Source organism: Bactrocera oleae, chromosome 6 (assembly GCF_042242935.1).
Source record: "Bactrocera oleae isolate idBacOlea1 chromosome 6, idBacOlea1, whole genome shotgun sequence".
Classification (NCBI taxonomy): Eukaryota; Metazoa; Arthropoda; class Insecta; order Diptera; family Tephritidae; genus Bactrocera; species Bactrocera oleae.
In genome coordinates, this window is record NC_091540.1 from 3280233 (window position 1) to 3298903 (window position 18671).

General features: G+C 43.6%; 1 protein-coding gene across 2 annotated transcripts in view; it reads right to left on the reverse strand.

Moving 5' to 3' along the window:
* The window catches only part of upSET (SET domain-containing protein upSET), a 29456-nt gene that overhangs the window by 7124 nt on the left and 3661 nt on the right, over positions 1 to 18671 (reverse strand). For both annotated transcript variants that reach the window (XM_036358343.2, XM_014232986.3), the window contains 3 exons: positions 9433 to 14060; positions 9113 to 9305; positions 92 to 8397 (listed from right to left, as the gene is read on the reverse strand). In XM_036358343.2, coding sequence (XP_036214236.2) covers positions 92 to 8397; positions 9113 to 9305; positions 9433 to 13006 — 12073 coding nt within the window. In that variant the 5' untranslated portion in view covers positions 13007 to 14060. The remainder of the gene's footprint in view (positions 1 to 91; positions 8398 to 9112; positions 9306 to 9432; positions 14061 to 18671) is intronic.

Genomic DNA, 18671 nt, shown 5'->3' on the forward strand with positions numbered 1-18671 from the left:
TATAATTTTTTTTTTATTTTCTATTACTTTTTTATTTTGTTTATTGTTTTTTTATTCTATTTTTCATTATTTACAATAATTCTCCACTTACCTTTTCTGCCATCGTCTTCGTGGTTCAAATTCGTCAACGAGGTGTCACTTGCATTGCCACAACTGCTGCTGCTGCCGGTGCTACTGTTCAACAGTCCCGACACCTCATCATAAGGCGCGCTATGACGCAGATGTGGCTGCTCTTTGTCGGAGCCGCTATGCCGACGCTTGCGCTCCGGCGAATTGAGCGTGTACTTGTTGAGCGTTAGTGTTGTTGGCGATGCTGACAACTGTCGCGCCATCTCCTCGGGCGAAGCATTCACAATACTATTGTAAGCTTGCACGAAGCTGTTGTTCAACGAAGTGGGCGTCATGTGTGCCGTGGGCGTCGTGGCCGTGCTACTCGCCGCCGGTGGTTCGGGTGTTGACGGCGTTGTACTGTCCGTTGATAATTGCATACGCTTACGATACTCATTGATGGAGAGTTTACGTTTCGGCGCCGGCGGCGGTTCGGGTGCATTTAGCTGCGGATTGAGACGCGGATCGTGACTAGCGGTTCTTGTAAGCGGCAATTTTAATGGGGTTGGCAATTTGCTAGCAACTGGAGACTCTAGTGGTGTAGCCACAGCAGATATACTTTCAGCAGTAGTCACACTATTGCTTGATATGTTGTTGTTGGTTGCTTTGCTGGACGCGCTGGCAACCCCACTGCCACCAACATAGGTATGTGCTGGTGTTGCATAGCCGCCCAACGTGGTACTGTAGCTCTTCACTTTGGTGTCCAAATACTCAGATAGGCTGATGTTCGCTGAAACACCTACTGCCGCGGTTACGGCTGTTTTGCCAACGCCAACGCTCGGTGTTACTGACGGACCTGCTAACGCGGATGTTACAGCGCTCAGTGTCGGTGGCACTATGGCGGATGGATTATCACGCAATTTACCATAAATACTGTTATAGGTCGACGTTGCAGAATTGACGCCGCCGCTGTTACAAGGTAGCAAGCCACCAGAGGCGCCGGGAGAGTGTAATGCGGGTGGCGCCACTGTAGCCGAGGATGGCGGCAACACCGCTATATTGCAACCGTTGGACGAAGACAACGTTGGCAGTGCTGGCTGCATATGCACTGCTGCACTCAAATGGCTAAGCACTGGCTGCATGGGAAGTGTCTTTAAGAGACTATGATTGTGCGTTGGTTGCGGCGCTGCGCCTGTAGCGGGCGGCATAGCTGGCGTTGGCACATAGGTGGCGATGGGTGTACCCATGGAGGCATCCACATTGCTGCCAGGCACCGCGCCAATGCCACTGAAGTAAGCGGCCATGAGCGGTGGTGGTGGACCGCTGACGACGACATTATTGAAGTGCGGTATGGCGACATGTTCACGCACATAGGTGGGTGGCGGAAGCGGCGACACGTGTGCGCCAGCTAATATACCGTTATGTTCAGCGACCGCAGATTTGTGTGCGGCTAAAGTGTCTTTCTCCGCACCGCCACAACTGCTACCACTGTTATGCCGATGCCGACTACCGCCACCCGAAGAGGAGGAAGACTCGCGTCGCTTACGCGCCGCCAGACTGCTGTTGCTGCTACTTGAGCAGGATGAGCTCAACATATCGTCGCGACTGTCGCGGCTGCCGCTGTCTTTGCGATGCCGACTGCTGTTGCTGGTGACGGCATTCACCAATGGCAAATCTTTCGTGAGTTCCTGCTCAAAGTTCAGCTGACGCTTCTTGCTGATAGGCGGCGGTGGCGGCGTAGGTGTTGTTGAGTTGGCAGCTGCGGGTGTTTGAGTTTGAGGCACTGCATTGTTGGCATTCGATGATGCCGATGTGGTGCGATGACGATGATGACGCTCTTTATCGAAGCCGCGCTGCTCACGATTATTGTCGCGTTCGCGGCGTTCATCGGCGCGATCTTTGCCATCGCCGCCAACAGACGCACTGTTGCTATTATTCGAGTTGTTGTAGCTCGATGCACTACTATGTGTTTGTTGTTTGGCGCTCGGCAACGATATGGAGCTGCCGCTACTTTTACCGCTGACATAATCCTTTTTGTGTGATGATGAAGACGCCTTTTTCGAACTGGAACTGGACAACTTGCCACTGTGCGCCGAAGAGGAACGACTGCTACTGCTGCTATATTCCTTGCCCTTGCGCTCCTTCTTGTGCAATTTTTTAGTCGAAGACGAGCTACTGCTGCTCGAATTGGTTAACGACTTGGAAGCGCTACTGTGTTTGCTGCTACTTCCAACACTTTTCACGGTGTCGTTATGCGCATGATGATGACTGTGATGCGACGAAAAATTTGTGGTGGATGAGGATTTGTTTTCCGTTAACTTGGCACTTTTACCCACCAACTCGTTGGCGCTACCGCCAATTGCTGTTGCTGTGGTGGCATTTGGTTTTGACTTTTTGTTGTTGCGTGACTGTAAGATAAGTATATTCTCCTTGTGGAAGGAATGCAGACAGGCTTGTATGTCATCATCGGTTAGCGGTACTTTGCGTTCATTGCTGTTGTTGTTGTTAGCGGCATTCTGTTTGCGTGGCGCGAGCGCTGTGGAAACGCTACCGCTATTAGGCAATGGCGTTGCCACATTATTGACATTAACAGTACCAGCTTCCGAGTTCGTTGCGTTGACAGCCGCTGTGGCGGTTATTGTTGTAGACTGTGTAGTAATTGGCGCCTGTGCGGCTGCAGTTGCCGTTGGAATCGGCGGTGGTGGTGGTGGCTTGCGTTCAATAGCGGCTGCTGCGGCTGCAGCTAAAAAGGTCATACAGTTTAGTTGTGTGGCCGCGATTGCAGACGTGTTGTTCGCGCAAGTCTCAACTTTAAGCGTCGCTGAGGGTTTGGGTAATGTGGCGGGTGCAGCAGTTGTAGCTGATGTTGTTGGCACAATATCAGTATTGTCACTTGGTTTTGACATTTCGGCCATGCGCGCAGATAACGGTTTTAGCAACGAAGTTTGTTGCACTTCCGTCGTTGAAGCTGAAGTCTCTACTGTTGAAATCTCTAGTTTAAAACGCTTCTTGAGCGGCTCATCAGACGACATTATGCTGCTGCCATCGAGTGTGAGCAATTTTAATGGGGATGCTTTGGTTGGTGTGTTGGATATGCGCTCCTGAGCTTTGACGGGCGTCACCGCAGTGTTGTATGTAGACACGGAAGCTTGCGGAGATTCCAACTTAGGTTTACTTGCTGAAAATGTTTGTGTTTGCTCTTCCTTTTTTGGTTGCTCCACCTTTCCAGCAGCTTCAAACAACTGCTTGTAGGGTTTTTCATCCGCTGCAATAGCATTTTCTTCAGTTGGAGCGGATTTTATGGACTTTTCAACCTCCGCGACATTGAGTTTAGCGCCGTCGGCTGCATCCGTCGCAACTAAGCGTTCAGCAATTTCATTTGCAGCTTCTTCTTTCTTCACTTGCATTAATACCATCTCCTCGAACTTATCACCCGCCATGCTTTCTTCGCGCTCCACATCGATTTTAACGTCATCGCCGCCACTTGTGTCCTCCGGTTCAATTTTGACCAGATTATCTTCGGCGGCGAGCATTTGCTGATGCCCTGGACTAGGCGAACGCAAGATATCCACATCGTCATCCTGATCCATAAGCATAGCGTCGGGCTTCAGCTCATCCGCTGTCGTCTTCAGCTGTTGCGGCGCTTCCAGCAAGTGCTCTTCCTTTGTAGTTTCCTGCTTAAAACATTTATCTGTCATATGTGATATTGTTGTTGTGGTTGCACTTGTTTGCAGCTCATGCAGGCCAACGCCACCTACGACATCCACATCATCGCGCTCCTCCTCCGCATCATCCTCCTCTTCATCCACTTCCTCCTCATCACTCGTCTCTGCCTCATTCTTTATACATGCTCTTGACATCTCGCCAGCGTTCACATTCATCACATCCACCTCGGCAAGCCTACCTGCCGCCGTTGCCAGCATATTTTTGGCTGTCATGCCATGTTCGGCGCTAGGTGCCGCTGCTGTTGCTTCTGTCTTGACTAGTCCAATTACTGGCGACTCGAAGACGTTGTTAACACCAGCTGCGGGTGAAGCTACACTGCTGCCGCCCACATCCTCTTCCTCCTTCACGTCGCCACTGATAATAAGTCGACGCTTCTTCAGCGGCGTCGTAAAGCCATTGGGCACATTCAGCACAGCGTTCAAGTGCGCGGCCGCCGCCGCGGTTGTGGGTGAGGCATGTTGCAAGCACGCAGACATGGCTGCTGTTGTAGGTGTTGGCGTCATCGATTCATCTGTGGTGGTTTCTTCGCTAATCGCTTGGCGTAACCAACGTTTCTTGACAGAGGAATTGTTGCTGCAAGTGCTCACCTGAAGCGGCAAATGAAGTAGACTGCGTGGTGTACCGCTAGCACCAGCGAGTGCGGCCGGATTGTAGACGCCGCTGTTACCGCGCTCTGTTTGCTGTATGAATTCTTCGACTTTCTGCGCTGCCATGCTAAGATTTTCTGGTTCATCGACGCTCATGGGCGCGCCACAGTGTGTATCGTTGGGCATATAGCTGGCATCCGCCTCGTTGTGCTGTTTCCTATAATCACACATTGTAGCCGCTTGTACCAATGAGTCTAAGCCGAGCATTGCGCCAGTGGGCAAGGGTGTTGGTTGTGGCACTAACGCATCAGCGCCACTACTATTCGTTGCTGGTGGTGGTGTTGGCGTAGTCGGCGGTGGTGAGTCACTGCCACTGGTGTCGGCATCTACTTGATTTAGCAGCCAATTGGACATGAGCACTTTCTTCGTTTTGGTTTTATTGGGGTATTTGAACTCACCACTTGGGCTAGCGCCGTCCATGTGCTCTTGCAGCGGTCCAACTGCCGCTTCGATTAGCAGGCAGGCGGAACTGACTGGCGTGGCGGGCGGTGAGGCGCCATTACCACCGCTGGTTGCCGTTCGGTGTTGAGGTGATTTCAATTGATCCAGCGCGTAGTGTGCCGCGTACTGCTGCTGTTGTGCTGTTGGTGATGCCACTGTTTGCGGTGATTGTTGTGGCGTCGGCGACATTTTCAGATTGGGATTTGCAAAAGCGAGTAGCAGACCAGCTGCCTGATCTTCATTAGTGGTCGCGGCAGTATCGCTCTGCTCCGCATGCGTATGCTGATAATTGGGTGCTGTAGTTGCTAGTGGCGCTGCGGGCGATAGCAGCGATGTTGATTCTGCCTCCGAATGTACATTGACGTTGCCAGCGCTGTTGACTGCGCCATCTACGGATTCATTGCTGCTGTTCATGCGACTTTTGCGACGCTTGCGCGCCTGTGCGCTATGACCACTGTACGATTTGTGCGCTTTGCGTTTTTTCTTGCGCGCATTAGCCACCGATACGCGTCCGCTACTGCTGCTCAAATCGCCCATAATACGTTTGGTGGGCGTGGTTGGCGAATTACTGTTGCTATTGCGTCTTTTGGTGGCGCCGGCGGACGCGCTGCCACCAGATTTGGTTTGATTTTTTCGTTGCTGATTGCGTTCCATTTTCTCAATCGCGCGCAGTATGGCTTCCATTTTACGATCTTCGCGTGAAAGCTTTGGCTTATCTTTTGAATTTGGTGTCACCACCGATGTGTCATCATTGACGCTACCGCTGCTTGTGTTGTGTTGTTGCTGTTGGTGATCGTCCTCCGAGAAACTGGTAGAACGTGAGCTCGATGACTTAGCGGCAGGCGTTTTGTGGCTACGCGCGCTATTCGGTGGTACATACGCGGCGTGCGCTGCATTGTTGCTGTGCTTCTGTGGTGATTTCGGGGCAGCGTTGGGCGAAGCGGCGCCAATTGAAGCGTGGCTCTGTGTCGGTGGTGGTAGATCCACTGTGGTTAACGTTTGTGGCGGTTGTTGTTGTTGTTGTTGTTGCTGCTGCTGATGTGCTGTCGCTTGCATGCTACCATCTACGAAATCTTGCTGAGCTGGCGGCGTGGGCGTAGCAACAAAGTATTGTGTCTGTTGCTGCTGCTTTTCGGTCTCATTCGCTTCAACTTCGCCAGGCGTTCTAATTTCAGGGGTGACAACAACAACACTATTATTATTGCTTATTACAGCGCTTGGCGCTAACGTTGCACAACTGCTGGTTAGCGTTACAGCAGTGTTAAGCGATTGCAGCGCTGCCGCCGCAGCCAATGAGGCATCACTTATGGTCGGACCAGCGAGTTCGCTGTGGTGCAATTGTTGCTCTTGCGTCTGTTGAATGAGTAAATTCGTTTGCGGCTGCGTTGGGTCACTCGCTGTGGCCAATGCAGCAGGCGTCATTGTTTCAGTGCTGTTCACCTCTTGCAGCAATGATGCGCCGCTTGCGTTGCTAGTTATTGCTGGTAGTTGTAGTTGTTGCGGTTGCGTTGGTAGTTGCACCAATTGCTGTGACGGCGACAAAAGCAACGGCGTTGGCAAAGCGCCTAAAATCTGTTGGTGTTGTTGCTGTTGCTGTGGACTGTGTTGCACGAAAAGCGCGCCGCTGCTACCGCGTTGTACGCTCGCTACGGTTGGTACTGGTTGCGTCTGCTGCGCTTGCTGTTGTGGTTGCGACTGCGCCTGTGGCGTAGGTGAGTGCATGTGTATGGCTGTGGGTGATGGTATCGAAACGGATGGCGACGATGACGAGGTACAAATGCCCGAATCATGCATTACGCTAGAAACAGAGGAGGTGGCGCTCATGTTGCCATTGCTATTGGGCACCGCGGCAGACGCGGCTAGCGCATGCGTCGACAAAATGTTGAGACCACCATTACTTTTGTACGAGCTATTGCAGGTCAGGTTAACGTTCATATTCAGCGGCGCTGTGGGCAAAGCAACGCTCGGACTATTCATGCCAGGCGCTACGGTTGCGCCGATGCTGCTATCACCACTGGACGATGTCGAGCGATTGCGATTGAGGTTTTGCGCGGTGCCTTTCTTCTTATTGCTGCCGGCTGGCAACCCACCCATGGTTAATTGCATGGCCGCCGCGCTGCTGTTGAGCTGTACGCCTCCATTTAAGGTGGTGGAAAGCGTTGACTTGCGACTGCTGGTTTTCGTTGCGCCGCCTGCGCCCAAAGACTGTTGCGTTGGCGGTGGCCCGAAGAGGCAATCCTTGAGTAGACCGCAGGCACATGCTGTGCTCGTTGGCTGCACTATGCAATTGCTGGCGGTCGCCTTTTTGTTCTCAATCGCAAGTAAGTCGTGTGGCTCATGCTTGATAGTGATCTCGGTGCTGGCGCGTATGCGTGTTGTTGCCACAATGAATAGGTGTATGGTGCCCTTCTCGAAGAGATGCTGTATTTCGGCATTCGGTCGACAGGAGCGACGCACGAAGCGCGCTTCATTGCCGTAGGTACGTGTATCGACGCATATCTCCGGACCCTTGAGATAAGCCGGTTGTGGCGGCAGCGGCGGATAGGAGCCATCTTGATTCATAGTTTGCATGGGCGCCTCTGCGTCCGGTAACTGATAGAAGAAAATGAATGGTCCCGGTGTTTTATGCGCTTTCAGCGTAGCTGCTAGAAAATTACTGGGTGGCGGCGAATTCATATTCACCGACGCGTTTTGTGTTTTATACTGCGGACTAAGCATGTATTTGCCGCGCAATTCGAAGATGGGGCAACTCGGCGCAATATCCATGTTGCTAATAAGTATTTTACCGCCCGCATGTGGCACAGTAGTGGCACGATTCTCCAAACCATTGTTGCAGCATTCCTTCAGTGCGCGATTCTCCGTATTTAGTATGCTTTGTAGCAGACTCGGTTGCTTGGTAATGGCATGTAGGCGCGCACGCAACTCGGGCGAATAGTGATTGGTTACGGCCAATTCGTAATTCTCAATCCATTGCCGCAAATTGGCTGCATGTTTTTCAGCAGCTGTTGCACTGGCGCTCAGTCCATCGCCGCTCTTCGACTTGCGTTTCGTTGTCTTCTTGGTGGCGCCTGAGTCCTTACGCGGCGGTTTGCCACCTAAAGCGGCAAGTTTTTCGGCTTTCTTGGATTTTTTACCACTAGCCGCGTCTTTGGCGGTTTTCTTCAAAACCTTACCCTTCTTGGTTGTGCCGAGCGTTATGTTATTTGGGAGACCATGCATGTTGCCATCAGCTCCGCTACCCAACATTAATGCATTTGAGTTGCTGCCACCTAGATGCCGTTGTTGTCCATCTGGCAACTGATAATTGCCACTCAGATTGCCAGCTCCGCTTGCGGCACCTAAGTACGCGCCAGTAGAACCGGTTGCATGTGCTGACTGTGCCGAAAGTAAAAGCTGAGTTTGCTCTTTGCGTTTCATTAGTTGCAGCGCTCGTGCTCGCGCTTTATCCACCGGTCGTGGCTGACAGACTTCACACTGGTATTCATCGGGTATATTCTGACGATCGATGCCCATACAGTCGACATGCTGCCAAACGCTGAAATTGTCAAATATTTATTTTAGTATTTTTTTTATAATATAAACTAATAGAAAATGATTTTGTAAATCAAAATTTTATTAAATGGTATAAAAATTAAGAGGCATTAATAAAAATAAATTTATATATAAAAACTAACATTATATTTAAAAAATAAATTTAATAGAAAAAATTCAAATTTAATTTTGAAAATTATAAAATAAGAAAAAAATGACACAAATTTTTTAATTCTAACCTACAAAAGAATCTAAGTTTTATTAAATTTTATAAAAATTAAAAATATTAAAAATTATTCATTAAGAATCAAATATTTAAAAATTCTTAAAAACAAAAAAAAAACTGTATTTTATTAAATGGTATGCAAATTTTGAGATATAAAAATAAACAATAAAACCATAAAATTTTCAAAAATATTGGAAAATTAATAAAAAAAAAAAAAAAAATTATTTGGAAAGAAAAATATATGTATTTATATGTATTTAAAAAATTTACTTAAAAACTTTAGCTTAAAAAATTTTTAATACATGAATACAAAAAATATCTCTAAAATTTGTAAACGAATTTATACAAATTTTAATATTTACAAAAAAAAATAGTATAAAAGAAAAATAATGTATTTAATATTAGGGTTTTCATTTTGCTTAAAATTAAAAAAAAAAAAATTAATTTGAAATTACTGTTTTACATAAATAACACAATATTTTACTGTACTTACGAGCATTTATCACAACATATCATGTAGCCATCGTCATGCGTCAAATCACAGATACAACGCGTCACCGAATCATCTTCAGCTTCGGCTTCGGGTGCAGTTTCGGTCTCTTCACCAGGATCAATATCACCGATAGCAACGCGCGAACCATTACTGATAGCCGAATGTGCATCGTCATCCTGTTGCATGCGGGGTACTGCGAGGTAAAGAGAATATGGTAATCAATTTTAATCGTCAATGTAAAATAAATTGAAGCAAAAGTCTTTAAGAAAATAATTTACAACTAATAATAACAGGTTTAGTCAAGTCCACTGGCTACTCACTTTGTTGTCCGTGCAAAGTATATGTCGATTGACCGCTTGATGGCGGCGTGGGCAACATATTGCCCAGGCCTGTTTGTCCCGCCGCCGCCACAGTAGCACCAATGCCGCCCAGTGACCAGTGCTGACTCCCGCCAGACGAATTGGCCGCCAGTGCCGATTGCAGATGCGACTGCACCGAAGCACCTGCTAACATTGTACTATTCGCTGTGGCGGCTGCTTTGCCCATTTGCATGTGTGTACCGCTGCTAACAGCTTGCGCGCCAACACCGCTCTTTGCGGACTCTGCACTCGAGAGATGCGTGGGCATGGCATTGGCGTAGGTGTGATCCTGCTGCACGGCGTGCAAAATGCGCAAACGCAAATCTTGCGTATTCACCGGTGTCGGACGCACCTCTTCACCGATGATATCTTCGTCATCAGGTATTGCATTGGTGTTGACAGCGGAGGCTGCACTATTTGTGGCAATTGTGTAGCTACTATTCGCCAGTGTTGCATTGGTGCCCGCTAGCGATGTTTTCAACGTTTGCAAATGTATTATCTGCGCTGATGAGTGTTGCTGTTGTTGCTGTGTATCAAGCGGTATATTCGATGTGCTGGCCGATAGCGCATGTGTACCATGTGTGCCAGCGTGATGATGACTACGTGCGCCGCTTCCGCTACTACTATTGCTATTTGATTTGTAGTAATCGGTGACGGATTTGCGTGTGATTGTTGTGCTGGCCTCATATGACTTGTTGCGCTCCAAAGAGTGTGTACGACTGCTGGGTGCGCTATGCGCTTGACGTCCGATATTGGCGGCGACTGATGTGGGGATTGTTGCATAAACGGCACCACCATTGGCGTTTGAGACTGGCAAGTAAGCGGTGGCTGCTGAGACAGGCGTTTGATGCACTGCATTTGTGTATTGTGTGCTAATGTTTGGTGATGCTGCCAATTGTTGTTGCTGCGCTGCGTTGCCGTGTTGGTTTTGCTGTTGCGCGGACAATTGGTTACCGCTATATAGCGGGTATTCTTTGGGCGAAAGCAACACTGATGTTGGGGAAGTATGTTGTATCACAATTTGTTGTTGTTGTTGTTGTTGTTGCTGCTGCTGTTGCGGCGGTGGTGGCATGGCGACGACCTTTGTTTGATGTTGCTGCTGCTGATAGCGTTGCTGATTGCTGAATGATTTTTGTGCCATGCTTTGCAGTATGCGTGCGGACACCTCGTCTGTCATTGGTGTGCCATTGACGAACATTATATCATCGTTTAACAACGATTGTGCACTGTTATTGCTGTTATTATTGCCAGCTTGCTGTTGCTGCTGGTAAATAGTATTGCTGCTGGCGTTGTTGTCCTTAACAATATTTGTTGTTGTTGGTGCATCAACAAATTGCAATTGCTGTTGTTGCGCATGCTGACGCAGTGTCACTTTAGTCTGTTGCTGTTGCTGCTGCATGGGCAATGTTTGCGTCTGATGCTGCTGTATGACGGTGGCATGTGTGGAATTTACAAATTTTATTGTATTACCAGTGTTGCTAGCAACATTTCCAGTGCCGCTATTTCCGGCGCCCGTTGCGAGTGTAACCACATTATTGTTACCGGTCGAGAATTGATGCTGCTGCTGTTGTTGTGGCAAGGTTTTGTGATGCAGATGTGTGCCTTGTGGCAAAGTTGTGACATGTTGCAGCTGCGTTTGGTGCGCAGCATATTTGCCGCCGGTCATTTTAGTCACTTTTGTTGTGGTCGGTTGCAATTTGTGGCCGCCACCGCTGTTGCTAATGGTGTATGTGCCCAGTGATTGCTGCTGCAACATATTAACGCCGCTACTGGCACTGCTGTTATTGTTTATGACATTGTTGTATTGTTTGAGCAACTTGGACGTTTTCACTTTAGCGCCACTTTGGTATTGCGGCTGGTGCAATTGGTACTGTTGTTGCTGCTGCTGCTGCTGCTGTGTTATATAGGTAGTCTTGACACCCGGTGTCTGCTGCATTTGCAGACTGTTCAAAATTTTGCTATTACCATGCGCCACCTTCAAACTATTCGTCTTCTTCAACATGTTGCCACCGCTGCCGGCAACGCTGACACTTTTCGTTGTTGCACTACTGCTTAAATACTTTTGTCCACCCACAACAGGTTGCACCAACATCTGCTGCTGTGATTGTTGTTGTTGGCCTGTGTTTGTTGTCATCGACGTACCAGCCGCCGTTGGCTGTTGCACAACACGTGTCACCATCTGTACGTGACGCGGCACAGACAGCTTTTGATACAATTGCTGCGTCTGCTGCGCACCCTGTGCAGCGTTTTGGCCCGTCGACTGCTGTGGCTGTTGTATATATGTTGTGGAGGTCAACTGTTGCGGCTGTTGCTTTACACCTGTTTTATATGTGCCTGTAACGGTATATTTTTGTGTCTTACCACCGCCTGTGGTAATAGGTGTAGCCGCAGCTGCTGCTGTGGTCAAATATGATAAGTTTTTATTGCTCATATAATTTATGGTTTGTGCCTGTTGTGCTTGACCGCCGCTACTGACACTTATAGTCTGTTGTTGTTGTTGTTGCGTGGGTAAGCTACCAGCTGCTCCAACACTCACCGCCGAGGTTGCCGTTGTGCCCGGTGTGTTGGTTGTCGGCTTGGCCAACACGGTTAAATTGCTAAGCAATACTTTCGGTTGACCGCCACCGACGGCTGATGCGCTGCTTCCATCAATTATCATGTTGCCTGTGGTGCCGTCTGTGGTAAGGATTTTGAAGATTTGTGGGTTTAGCACCTCACCGGTTGTTGAGGATATCATCATGTTGGTGGCGCCCGAAGCAGCCGCTTGTTCAATAAACTCTTCGCTTACTTGTATCACCTGCTGCTGCTGCTGTGGTTGCGTTTGCTGCTGTGATTTTTGCTGTTGTGTATGCATTTGTTGTGACAGCTGATGCTGCTTTTGCACATGTTGCTGTTGCTGCTTAGGCTGGCTAGACTGCAGCTGTGTGGTCAGCTGTTGTGACTGCTGTTGATGGATTTGTTGTTGCTGCTGCTGCTGCTGGATTGTGGTATGCTGTACAAGTTGGTGTTGTTGTTGATTCATCTGTATTGATTGCGATTGTTGCTGCTGCTGCTGCTGTAGCTGCTGCTTTACAATAATTTGTTTGATTTTCGTATTCGTTGCTCCTCCCGCTGTTGCTGTTGTCGTTATAGTATTGTTGTTACCTTTATTAATAGTATGATTGCTGTTGCTGCTATTGCGCTGCACTGCACGTCGCATCAATGGCAACTGTGTTTGGCTTCTACTACTACTGTTGCTGTTGCTGCCTGCAACATTGAGTTGTTGTAGCTGTTTCTGTTGCTGCTGCTGTTGTTGTTGTTGCGCCTGTCGCACATCATTCGCACCATAATATTCGAAATATTTTCCAATGGTTGTTGTTGCTGCCTTTGCTGTTGTAGTAGTCTGTTTTGTTTGATAAAATTGTGGCTGCGACTGTTGCGTCGTTAAATTTGTTGTCGCCGCTACCCCGCCACTTGTTGCTCCACTGCCTGATTGTGTTGTCACTGCTGTTGTTGGCTTCTCTACGACAATTATACCAGACGATTGCAATGGCATTATTCGCTAAGCAATTTAACAACTATTATTTTGGTTTTAAAAGGGCTTCTGTCATCAGAACTTGCAACAAATATTTGAAACTTCGAAAAAAAATATTATCAAAAGAGGAGTAATGTTTATTTTTAATGCGCAACTCAAGGCAATAATATATATTGTAAACGATCTTTGTTTGTGTTAAAAACACCTTAAATCCTTCTTCAAAATAATTGATTATGCTAATGGAGCATGTATTCGAATTTAGACTTCTGCGCTTTCGAAATTCGCTCACTTAACTATTATCATTATTTAAGTTAGCCGCTAATCCTATCGCTTCTGTTGGAGGCGGTCCCCCACCCACATGGGGGCTTAATGCGCAACAAAGTGTTAGGTGTTTACTATTGATGTAATCCTTGTAATGACTGGTTTTTGTTGCAATTAGTTGAAAAGCTTTATAGAAGGTGTGTGAAATAGCTTTTTTTGCTGCTGCTGCTGCTGCTAGATGTGCTGATACGGTTGTTGTGGTTAGACAAACGTTTTTGACTTCGTATTTGCGGGAATATCTAATTTTTCTGCACATTACATTGTAAGCCATTACATCAGGGGACATCACTAAACTGCTGATTGCGCTCAATTAAATACACAGTGCACTTTTACACCTAGCGTTCTGCTCTAACACTGCAAATTATTTAATAATCAATTTAGGTATGTAACTACCAAGTAAATGCGACAATTGTTACTAGATTTTAGTAAATTTCGATTTGTCGCGAGTGATTTTAATTTTCCATGGAATTTAGTATTTAAATAGAAAACGTCACACAGCCAATTCCTTTCGAACGTAACCTGCGTTATTTATGTTGTGTTTGCGTTCGCGTAAAGAATTTCGATTCCGTTTACGCTTCCTTGGTTTGCGGTTGAAGCGTCGTTTTAATTTTGGCGATTCCACTGTCGTTATTTTCAGTACCAAACTATGCAGTTCACTTAATTTGCCTTCTAGACTAGTAAAGTTAGTTCACTTATATCGTTTTAGGAATAGTTTCGGTTTTGCTCGTTGTATGTTTATTATGTTGCAGATAAACTGTAAAGAAAGAATATGAAGAACAAATTACTACTATTACCATTTACAATAAATTAAAAAATTTGAATAATACGAGATATTTTTATTTATATTTTTTAATTAAAAAGATACGCCACCACGCACGTTAACGTTAAAAATATGGTATACACAATAAACGAAACGATAAGGAGTTGAGAGGGCAACATTATTGGCATGATAAAACAACGTTGAAAATGAAGGGAACCCACTAGAAACTAAAACTAAACTGTCTACATATTTATTTTAATTTTTTTTTTTTTTTTGAAAAAACCTACACAAAATATTATATGTAAACGAAGGAACTTCACTAAAAAACTAGGCAGAAATGTAGATAGAAAGAAGATTTGTACCAACTCAAATATGTACAAATGTAACTACATATACAAGTAGGTAGGGTTGGTATATATGCATGAGATTTTGATATAGTAGAAACGAAATGGTAGCTAAAAGCAACAAAATAAATTGGCCGAAACATAGTAGACAATAATAATAAATAACGCAGAAAGCCAAGTGTCAAGAAAGCGTGAAAAACAACAGTGAAATGCCACGAATATTGGGTGAAAACACTGCAAGTAAAGAAGTAACAAGCAAAACAAAATACACACAATTTTATTGATTCCATTAAGATATGGCTGCGATAGCGATGTGGCGCTGGAAAACGTATAGTTGAGAATGAGGCAGATAGTGTGCACCGCAATTGGTATAAAGATAAATGAGAAAATATAACCAAAGGAATTGCAAACATAGTAAATATAACATAAAGTAAGCATATATGATAAGATTTCAGGTATAAATGTTTGGTGGAGAATAAAATGCAGAATTATAATACGTATAAAAAACTTGATATTATTGACCGCTTATTAAGATTTATTGCGTTGTATACCTCATTTAGCTGCACCTTTTATGCACTTATAAACAGATATTTATCACAACTTGTGCGCCTGTTACATAACACCTTTAGACGGATAGACAACTAACCGAATTGCACCATTCACTGGCAAGCAAAGCAAATAGAAGAATTTTTTGGGAGGGGAAGAATGTACGCACCTATGCACATATATTGAGCTGTAAGAAGCTAATATTTTGGTAAAATTAAAAAAAAAAATGGACGAATGAGAATATTTAACCAATATGTGTAATATTAAAAATAGTAACAAATTTGAAAAAAATAAAATTTCCAACGTTACTTCTTAAATTATGTATAGAAATAGTGTTCAAAACGATCGGTGCAGTAGTTGTGAAGAACACCGAGTTTAAAACCGTGAGTTGTGGGGGGGAGCGCGTTAAAGTTTTGAAATCTGGCGTTCATAAAACAGGTGTACATTTAGATACATTGTTGAGATATTATTCGAAAAAAAAAAATTAAAACCATCTACCATAAAAGAATATACATAAAAGGTAGTTCAAATAAAAACGCACTAAAAACATAATGTATGATGCTGCAAAATATCTATAAAGCCATATAAAATAAATATATTCAGCCCTTCTTTTTTACTTTATTTAATTTCTGATTTTTTTGTATGGTATATAAACGTAAGAACACACCTTTTCACCTCATATGCGCTCGATAAGACAAGCCTTCGCAAGAAAATATTCTAATGGGTAGAGGGTTGGCGCATGCCCCAGCAATATCAACAAAAATTCCAAGACAACTATGGCTACAAAAAGGGAAACGTTACATACCAAAATATTGAATATTAAAAATATATCTTGTATGTCAGAACGAACGTTCAAACCCTTTTATCATCTGTTTAGCCCTATTCAAGCGTACATACACATATGTAAGTGCGTCCGTAGAGTAAAAGCGAAGAAAAATAAACAAGTTATATGTAAAACGAAGTCTACAAAATTGATTAGCAACCAAGATCAAAAAGAAGATGTGCAAAATAATACATAAGATATTTTTTTCTAAAGGCAATCAACAACTAAACAACAAATAAGCAATACAAACAGCGAGCTAGCCTTCACAACTTGCTAGCTAGTTTGCCCAGCCACAGGCCCAGTCAGTTTGTCGCACTTGCCAACAATGCTATTCTTTTATTTTGTTTACTTTGCGAATAGCAAAGTGCAAGCGATTGCAGCACAACATCGTCATAGAGGCTGCCGTCTTCTCATTTCGATCCATCGATGCAATGTTGTTCGTTCACCTCTTTGGCCCACTCCCTCAACACCATTCACCTCCGCCGTATGTTAGCGCATAGTTGCCAATGACTAAAAGCCAGCAGAACTGCATTGAAATGCTTGTGAATATTTATGTGTGTGCATCAAATGCAGACATTTTTCTTTACGCTGTTATTTCCCATTCTTCTCTTTCTTGTGTCAAATGTTTGCAGTCACACAGATTATTTTTTCATTTATGTGCAATTCTATTCACATACTACAATTACACATTATATTCTTCAATGATGGCCGGTAGATCGTTAGTTTCCCCGCCAATATACTTGTAGCGAGTTTTGCTTTTTGCAAAAACAAAATTTTCTTATGTCGTTGCTTGATAGTGTCCTCTCTTCATCTTGGTGTAATCAATTGTTGCGAAAGTAATTTTTTTTTTATTGGTGCAGCAATAAAAGTTTATTTTTAAACTTGCGTTGCATATAAAAAAATAAATACACCAAAAGTGATACGACAAATTTCAATGCCTAAAAATATCAAATTAGACACAGCTATAACAGAACGAATGGCTTGCCTCTAATGAATTTTAGTGTAATTTAATGGGTTTTGTGAGAAATGCTTATTTTTAAGGGGAAATAATATATTAGATACTTCTATCAGCTTCTAATTTAAAATAATTCAAAATTTTGGATGCACTATTCAGACAACGCAAACAAAATATGTATTTAGCAGTATTGATATATACTGGGTATATTTAAGTTATTTAAACGAAGTACGTACATACACCCATATTTATTTGCATATATTTTACCAAAGTTTGCAACTAACCTTGATCTAGTGTAACCTGTATTACGCCATGTACTTCTCCCATGCTATTCTTAGTTAACTTTGAAATATGTGCTCCCAATTATTTTATGAGTACCAAGGCGATAAGTTTATTTATATACACAAATAGTTTAAACATTGTTAGTGCGAAAATATGTAGAAGCAAAACATAGGAAGCACCTATAGAAAGCATGCTTATACCAAATGAGTAATCATAATTAGGTTTTATCTGCAGGCCCAATAATTTGTGTTGCCTTTTTAATGGTGAAAATCGTTTGTTATCTCCAAAATATTTACAAACGATCTGTGCTTAAAAGATATTAGAATTCATTCGTTGTATTGCAGCTATTTGTGTGCCGCCAGACATAGCGCATAACTAAGTAAAACTGAATGTAAATTAGCAAATATCGTAATTAAGCGCCCACCACCACGCTACTATGAAAACACAAAAATGTATTATATATAAATAACCTTGCCTCAGAATCATCAAATAACCATAATGTACGACTGTGTATAATTTATTCTAATTTTAATTCAGTTTTTGAATTTGACTATCCGTAAAATCGAAAACTGTGAAGTTTAGATGTGTACACAGATTTCCATATATGCACGTATTTATTTATACCAATCTAAAGGTTGTGTATAATTTGAATTGATGCGAAGCAGATCTGAATGATTTATGACTGACGAGTAAAAAAGGGTGCTCAAAGTTTAGACAGACATATGTAAATGAAAAAATAACAAACTGCAGAGCATTTGCTAGTCAGCTTTGAAGTAAAATGTGATTTCAAACTAAAAATTACGTCTCAATTGTTTATTCAATTAGATGCGAGTATGCAGCATAAGTATACATTACATACATATGTAGTTAGATTTGTTGCTACTCGATTTAGACCGGAAATAGGGTGACAGATATCTATGATTCGCAGCACAGCACGTATGATATGTTAACTATGTTAGAATATTAAATGTACATAAAGTCGACTCCTATAAAGCTGGTATGGCGTATGTAAAACGTACCTATAACCCCTACATATGCACATATGATTGGTTATTTGTTATGTTAATTACATTTTCTTGTAGGTCTTTTATTTCTTTAGCCTCTTGACAGCCTTGTAGCACCTTTTTATATACATTTGTATGTACATGTACATGTATGATCTGATGGAAAAATAAATTGTTTAAATCAGTCGCGACAATTAATAATCCACAATGCAATATGTGTAATGTAGGAATAACCTAAAATTCAACTAAAACAATTGTTAAAATTAATTGAAAACAAAGTCAAAATGTAATTCCCTTTCTGCAAATACGTAAATGTTATGCCACGTTTACACTGTAGCTAATTTCGTTAAAGGGAATAAAACAATTAATGATTTTCCGACTAGGCCCATATACATTATGTTTTACTGAAAATGTTTAAGGAACAACGAGAACGAATTGACATACCATAAAACTTTTATAATAAATATATGTATTTTTTTTTTACAATTTTTACATATACATACTATATTACATTTATCAATTTATTGCATTTTTTTTAACCCATTCCCAATAAATAAAAATGTGCAATTATTTCAAAATTTCTTTGGCGCGTATATGTATTGCTAAAATTTGGCAATATTTATTTATTATATTTTCTACGAATATACTACC